At 37.3% G+C, this 7,660-nt stretch overlaps 1 protein-coding gene across 1 annotated transcript; it reads right to left on the bottom strand.

The window, feature by feature from the left end:
- Window positions 1-6,094: 6,094 nt before the first annotated feature.
- On the bottom strand, window positions 6,095-7,304 carry LOC133297092 (LRR receptor-like serine/threonine-protein kinase ER1). Its single transcript, XM_061496156.1, has one exon. It carries the CDS (start codon window positions 7,302-7,304, stop codon window positions 6,135-6,137), a length of 1,170 nt encoding a protein of 389 aa, XP_061352140.1. The 3' UTR covers window positions 6,095-6,134.
- Between the last annotated feature and the right edge of the window lie 356 nt (window positions 7,305-7,660).

The following is a 7,660-nucleotide window of genomic DNA, read 5'->3' as shown; positions in this document are numbered from 1 at the left end:
TTCTAGACACAAAAATTAATGCAGTTGGATAAACGGTTCCTAAAACAAAACATAAGAAAATTGTTACTATTTGTTTTGAAAATGTCGTAAATGACTGGTAAATACACAAGATTTGTAAATGTGTAAGCCACATATAAGTACAATTTGAAAGCGCAAAAAAAAAAAAAATGACATGTAAAGAGCGCCAAAATACCACGTGTAATCTTTGAATTGTTTATTTAATTAATATGTTCTTTAATTTTTTTCTGCAATTCAAATATACAACGTATAATGACCCTCACCGGTAAATCTTTATTGTAAAGATTTAATTTGATGATTTGGTACCAAATATGTCTTTAGAATGTGATTTTGTGTAATCTGACACTTTTTGCAAAAATCTCGTAAATAGTGATTTTTTGTCGAGTATTTTGTACTGCTGTTTAAGCAATCGGTAAAACTCAGAAATGAATAAATGATGTGATAAGTATATGAAAGTTCAATATATGGCAAACAAGTCATGTTTAGACTAAAAATGATAAATTTAGAAGTTTTACGATTTTGGGTGCAAACAGTGCACAATAGTGGTTCACAGTTCATTTCGTTAAAAAAAGTGCAAAAACCAAATTGTGAATTGCTAATATTGTTCCTTAGGGAATAAAAGTGAATGTAAATGAGCTCAAAAAAATTAAATTAGATTTTGATTTGATGAATTTTGGTCGTTCCCGGAGCGGAAACAACGTTTGGTAAATTGTTCCCATGGTGGGAACGACATTCAGTAGGACGTTCCCATGGTGGAAACGATGTTTAGTAAGTTGTTCCCACAGGGGGAACGACGTTCCTATGGTGGGAACGACATTCCTAGGTTGGGAACGCCACAAAGTTACTTTTGGGTGAAATGGGCAAATAATCATTTAATAAGTTGTTGATTTTAGTTAACTAAGCGTAAGTGAATAAAACATGTACAGTGGGTCACTAAAAATATAAGACACTATCAGCCATCTTTCTTATCATTTTCGTGGAAGCCATTGGTGGAAAAAGAAAAACTTGAGAAAATCATAACTTGAGCTACACTTGTCGGAATCGAGTTGTTCCAAAGTCAAACCTTCTTAGAATTTTGAGAGGAACACAACCCCACTCTTATTTTCGTGTGGGAAGCATTGTAGAGAGAGATCTCTGCCCTCAAAGCTACGAAAATATTCTTGAATTTTTGGGATTTTGAGTGGTTTGGAGTTTATGGAAGCTTGAAGAACGTTCTTCTTTCCATTCTTGGGTGTTTAGTGGTAAGTATATCCAACTCTTTTCAAGTTTTTATGAAGAAATGAAAATGGTAGGTTTTGGATGAATAGTAACAACGTGAATAATGACTTTTGATGGAAAAATAGTGGTTGTTTGGTATTGTTTCATGTTATAGAGTTGTTCCTTGTGATGACATTATGGTGGAGGAACACCCATTGGATGCAACATTTGCTCAAGATAAAGATTCTTGAAATTTTACCAAAAGAAGGGTAAGTTGTATTTTATGAGAATATGAGAAATTGTTAGCCAATAGCTTAACATTCCCTGTGTTGTATGAATTATTGACCACCTTTATACATTTGCTATAGTTGCCCTTATGTGAAAGTTGGTGAGTGTGCTCATTTGGACTAAAGAAAAATATTGGAAGTTATGTTTAATAGAGTGAGTGTTTAAATGACTCAAGAGTCAAGTCAAAAGTATGTTAAGCTATGAATTATGTGAAAACGAAGAGAGGAACGTCTGACGAAAAGTGCAGATACCGGTTCTTCTACTCGGTATAAATGCGTACCGATGAAGTATCCCAGAAAATTATAATAAGTGCATGAATATTCCTTGAATAATATGTAGGACTTTGATTTCAAGTTTCAAGTTAAAATAATGAGAACTGGTACCAGAACTGATATTGGCTATGTAAAAGCGCGTACCGGAAATGTGCTGCAAAAAATAAAATAAAAATATGATAAATCTTAGAAAAATGATTAGGTTCAGATTCCAAAGTTTGGGATTAAAATGCTAAGCGTAGCTATTAGTGCTAATACTGTGTGTTTATTACTTAAAACACTATATATACAACATTTGTCTCTAAACCCTAGGCCATACATTGGTGCTACGTGACTCCTTGGGTGGGTGACCAGCTAAACACTGTTCCATTACTTCCTCATCCATTTTGTGAGCTTTGTGACCTCTTTTCTTCCATTTCTCTTCACTAAATACCTTGTGTGTGTGAGAGGGATCATTGTGAGTATGAAAGGAGCACCTTTTCTGAGTGTGGTGGCTGTGTGAACCCTTGAGGTCTGGACTTTGTGGTTGAGTGGTGAGCTCCAAGAGCAACCTTGGTCTCTGTTTGAGTCTTGGGTAAGTGCCACCAACCTTGACCATGTGTTTCCTTTGTTAAAAATGAAGCCTTGATGCATGTAATGAACTAAAGTTAATAACTTGAGGTTGAGTAAGGTTAAACACACCTAGAAATGCATGTTTTAGTCTCTGTAATCGTGAAAAGAACCACCTTTGGGAAGGATATCTCGCGAAATGCAGAACTGCATTCTGTCGCGAAATATCCGGATATGAATATCCGGATATTGATGTCCGGATATGATATCTAGATATTGATATTCAGATATGGGGTCTTGTGATATCCGGATATTGATATTCGGATATAGGGTCTTGTGATATCCGGATATTGATATTCGGATATGATATGCGGATATTGGATATCCGGATATGTCCCCGACAAATATCCGGATATTCTGGGTTTTCGAGAACAGTAGTTGTACTGTTCATACAGAGCTGTGTTTGGGGTTTGTGGACCCTAGATTGATGAAGTTGAACTTCTGTAATAATCAATCTAAGTCAGAATCTTAGTGATTAAGGGCTTGAGGCTTTGTGAGAAGCTTAAAGATATGAAACGTAAAGGAAAGGCGTTGTCTTTATGTCGTTTGCTTGTAGAGTTTGAATATTAATATTATTTTGGTCCAAAACAGATTGTGATTCTGCTGTGTTTGGGCTTTGAGCTTGTGTGGACTCTTGGCTTGGATAGCTAGATTGCAAGGTAAGCTTTCGTGTCCTCGGTTTAGCCATTGTGTGGTTCCACCGTACCCCATGGGGGAATGGTTTATATGCATGATGTGTTTACATGCTTTAATAAATGAAAATTCTGCTGAGTTTTATGTGCAAATGCTTATAATATGTATGTGTTGTTCCACTTAGACGGTAAACCTGAGTATGCGGCGTCATAAAAGACGGTGACACTGTGGGTGGGTGCAAGTGGCGTCTTGCACTAGTGTGGGTAATAGACGTATTCCTGCATTTCTCGGGCCAGTAGATTAGTTATAACACACATGACATGATTATCTAGCTTCATTGTACTATTTTGAAACTTATACTGTTTAACTGTTTTTGGAACTTATATTGCACATGTAAGTGAGCTCGGGGTGGAAGATCCTTGAGGACCCCTTGTCTTACTGAGATTTCTGTTTAGAGATCTCACCCCACATTTGGGGCGCTTATTTCAGGTTCAGGTAACCCAGGGGCTGAGACCTCTAGCGGCAGGAGGCCGGAGCTTAGTTGATTGTCATGTTTGCTGATTATTGCTTAGTGTTTATGCTTTTTCCATTATCATGCTGTTTGTGTTGAGACTTGATGAGTATGCTGTTTATTTGGTGAGCATAGGGATTGTCCATGTCACATTGATTTGACAATGTTAAGTTATTCGAGTTGTATAATTGTATCAGGATTATGTCTAGACCACGTGTTGTAGATCTGTGACTTAGATACTCACTTATTTATTTTGAGGTATTTCAGTTAGTTGTCTTTTGCAATTCACATACAGGCAATGTTTTTATGAAAATGATTAATTAATCAACTTGGCTAAGTATAATGACGTCATAATTGAAAAGAAAAAGATATTCCGCATATTTAATTAAGCGTGGGTTAATACGATGACATGTTAACAATCCGGGTATACACGGGGTGTTACATGATCCATTATACTTAATATGGTATATATATGTTTTGTACATGTTTTCAATTTTGATGCATGCACTTTTGTGTATTTAGACATGTTATATGATGATGTAGTGTTCAGATATGTGCATGTGCTGAGATATGTATGTTGTTAGACATAGTGGCACAGAGCCAGATATGTAGTGTTCAGATATATGATTATACGATATGTTTAAGATGATATTTTATCAGGTATGGATTATGAGTGTGGGTTTTAATCCCTATTTTTTTCGGTGTACAGCCGTTACGCTGTCCGATTTTAGACTCTGTTTGGATTAACACTTGTTGTCATATTTAGATGGTCAAGGGCCATTGCATATGGTCATGGTGAAAGATGAAAGTTTAGAAAAGAAATCATGATTGATAAGAAAGATGAAACATAAGGCTATATATCATGCGAGACGAAGTTTAGAAAAGAAAAAAGACAGCTCGTATTTTTGTAAGATAATGCAAGATTATAAGTTAAGTCTTCCGCTGACGCATGTTTTAGTATCATATGTATGTTAATTGAACCGGCTCGAGACAGGGATGTTACACAACGATTGAGATTTGCATTTTGTAAAGCACTAAAACACATCAAATGGAAAATTAATAATTATATACATAAAACCAGTAATGCAAACCTTTAATATCGATATAAGCATACTGCATAAGTCAGTAAAAAAAAAAACTCTCCTTTCATCAGCTTTTTGAACTATCTAATTCGAAATTTGTATCTATTCTCTTTAATTTTTTAGACAAATGATTTACTAAACTAATATAAAAAGATGGGACATGATCATTTGACACTAGTGTTAAATTTTAAAAATTGGCACCAAATACTAACCATTAATTTCCGCAAATCAATGATTATTATTTATTGGAAATTAATAATTAATTAATAAATTTAATTGACGAAAGTTATAACCATTGATTGAGAGAAATCAATATTTAAAATTTAATACAAGTTGAAACAAATTCTACCTTTAAAAAGATATGCATTTTGATAATGCGTTTTCAAATTGCGCACTCCCTGTACGCGTCTTATAGAAAGATGTGCGTCTTGTAAAATACCACAAGTAACATGCGTATGCGCATTTAAACTAAGTGCCTTTTTACATTAAATTAATAAATTATCAGAAAAATATTTCTACAGTTAATGCAGATAAGTTATTTACATTTACTCCTAAAATGACATCGTTTTGAGATTGAAATATTAAAAAATTATAATAATAAAGACTATAATGATCTTGAAATAAATTAGAATTACAAAAATACCATGATTTCTGCTCCAAAACGACATCGTATTGAACTTACTGCAGAAAAAATGAACTCATAAATTATTTGCCAACATATTAAACAGATAAATAGTTACACACTTGCTTACCCAAAAAAAAAAATTACACATTTTTCATTTACATGCATGCAAAAGCTTATTTTATCACCGTACTTTGCGAAACAGTAACCATTTTGCCACACTTTAGCAAATTATTTACCAGACTGCTACGCCAACAGTAAAAATTTCCGAAATGTCACGCGGTATAATTCGCTACCTTGTGCAGCGAAATATGTTTGCAAATAATTCTCTACACAATGTAGCGAATTATGCTATGTCAGACTACATAGTCAGCAAAAATGACACGTGTCAAGCAGGGAGTAAATCGTTACATTGTGTAGCGAATTATGCTTGTATTACTGTTGACTATGCAGCCTGACATGACATAATTCGCTACACTGTGCAACGAATTATTTGCAAACACATTTCGCTGCACAGTGTAGCAAATTATGCCACGTGACATTCCAGAATTTTTTACTGTTGGGGTTGCAATCTGGTAAATAATTTGGCCAGGCATGACAAAATGGTCACTATTCCGTACTTTGCTCTGTGACAAAATACATCTTATACTATCAACAAAAATAATAAGAATAGTATTTATCATTTTAAATGATATATAAAATTATATTATTTTAATATATTTTTATATCTTTTTTTTTTCTTCTTAATTTTATAAAAGAAAAATCACAAAAAACATTAAAACAACATTATCTTATTAAAAATGACACAACACTTTCTCCAAAAATAATAATAGTAAAGAAAGAAAAAAGTGTACTCAACCCCCCCTACATATCAACCCTACACATTAATAACACCAAACCGATTAACCTATTTTGTGGTGATTTTTAAACACGGAACACTGCGCCACCGGCCTCGACAATTGTTCTCCGGCACTGGCGGGACACGTCTTTGGAGTCGCCGGCGGCGGCACCATGCAGTTGTACGACAAGCACAAAGTCGCCGTATCGGGCAAAACCGTTCCCTCCTTCAACGGTATCCCCGTGAAGTAGTTATGCTGAAGGTACAATGTTCTGGTGCTACCGCGGCACACGTTCTTAACGTACTCCTCAGGCACTCTCCCAATTAAACGGTTATTATTCAAGAATAAACTCTCCGCTCCATCAAACACCGTTGACAGTTCCCCGCTGAGTGAGTTATGGCTCAGATCAACAATAGATCCTTGACCGTAAGATGAGGACCCAATCAACGGTCCTTTACAGGGCCCATGTGGAAGCCCACCAGAGAGATTGTTCCGTTGCAAAAATAGGGAAGAGAGTGTGGGCCGGAAGAAGATTTGGGCCGGGATGGGCCCATTAAACTGGTTCATGCTAAGGTCGAGGAACACTAACTCTGAAAGCGACTCCAACCCGTTGGGGAGAGGACCCCACATTCGATTCTGTGACAGCGAGAGATAACGGAGTGATGACGGCATTGACTGTGGTAACGGCCCCGTGAGTTGGTTGTTCTTCAAATCCAAATGGAGTAACGGCGAGGAAACGTTTTCCGGTAACGCGCCGGTGAGCGAGTTGGAGGCTAGGATGAGGACCTTGAGTTGTGGCAACTCGGTGAGACTCGGTGGGATTGACCCGGCGAGTTGGTTGTAACTCAGGTCGAGAGTGTGGAGGTTTGTGAGAGAGGAGAATGTGGTGGGTATGGTTCCGGTGAAGCGGTTGTTGGGTAAGGAGATGACTCGGAGTTTGGTGAGTTGGGCCAGTTCGGGTGGGATGGAACCGGTGACGATTCCTGGGGAGAGAATGAGCTGAGTTAACTCGGTGAGTGCGGAGATGGATTGGGGGAGTGACCCGGCGAGTCGGAGTGAGTTGGTGCCGAGTGAGAGAATGGTGACTCGGTCAAGGTTGCAGGTGACGCCGGAGAAGGAAGAGCAGGGATCGAGTGCGGTGAGGTTCCAGGTGGAGAAGAAGGGTTTGGTGGGTGAGACTTCAGTGAGTGAGTTCTTGATTAAAAGAAGGGCTTTGAGATCCAAAGGGTTCATCTTTGGGTGTTGTTGATCAGATGGGGCTGTGAAAATGAGAAAAAGAAGAAGAAAAGAGTAAAAGAGGTGAAGCAGAGTGTAATTTGGTGTGGCCATTCAGTGTTTTGGGAATGCGAGTAAGAGAAGGTGAAATTTTGGGGAAAGAGAAGCAGAAAGCGCAGAAGTGTGAGGAGTGTGAGAGTTTGATAGAAGAATAAGTTGTTGAAATGAGGAAAAAGACAGATCAGAGCTTTTCACGCTTTGGGATTGATTAGAGAGAGAGAGAGAGAGAGAGAGTGAGTGAGATGTCACAAAATTGAAGGTGTGTCTGCGTGTGATTCAGATGGTGGTAAAGTTGAATGAATGCAAGGGGGGGC

This window comes from Gastrolobium bilobum, unplaced genomic scaffold (genome assembly GCF_033153095.1).
Source record: "Gastrolobium bilobum isolate Gb01-03AN ecotype WA unplaced genomic scaffold, APGP_CSIRO_Gbil_v1 utg25468, whole genome shotgun sequence".
NCBI lineage: Eukaryota > Viridiplantae > Streptophyta > Magnoliopsida > Fabales > Fabaceae > Gastrolobium > Gastrolobium bilobum.
This window is presented reverse-complemented; position numbering and strand designations above follow the sequence as displayed.

Bases quoted from the DNA above. Each gene is read 5' to 3' on its own strand.
- LOC133297092 (XM_061496156.1), bottom strand. From the start codon at position 7,304: ATGAACCCTTTGGATCTCAAAGCCCTTCTTTTAATCAAGAACTCACTC.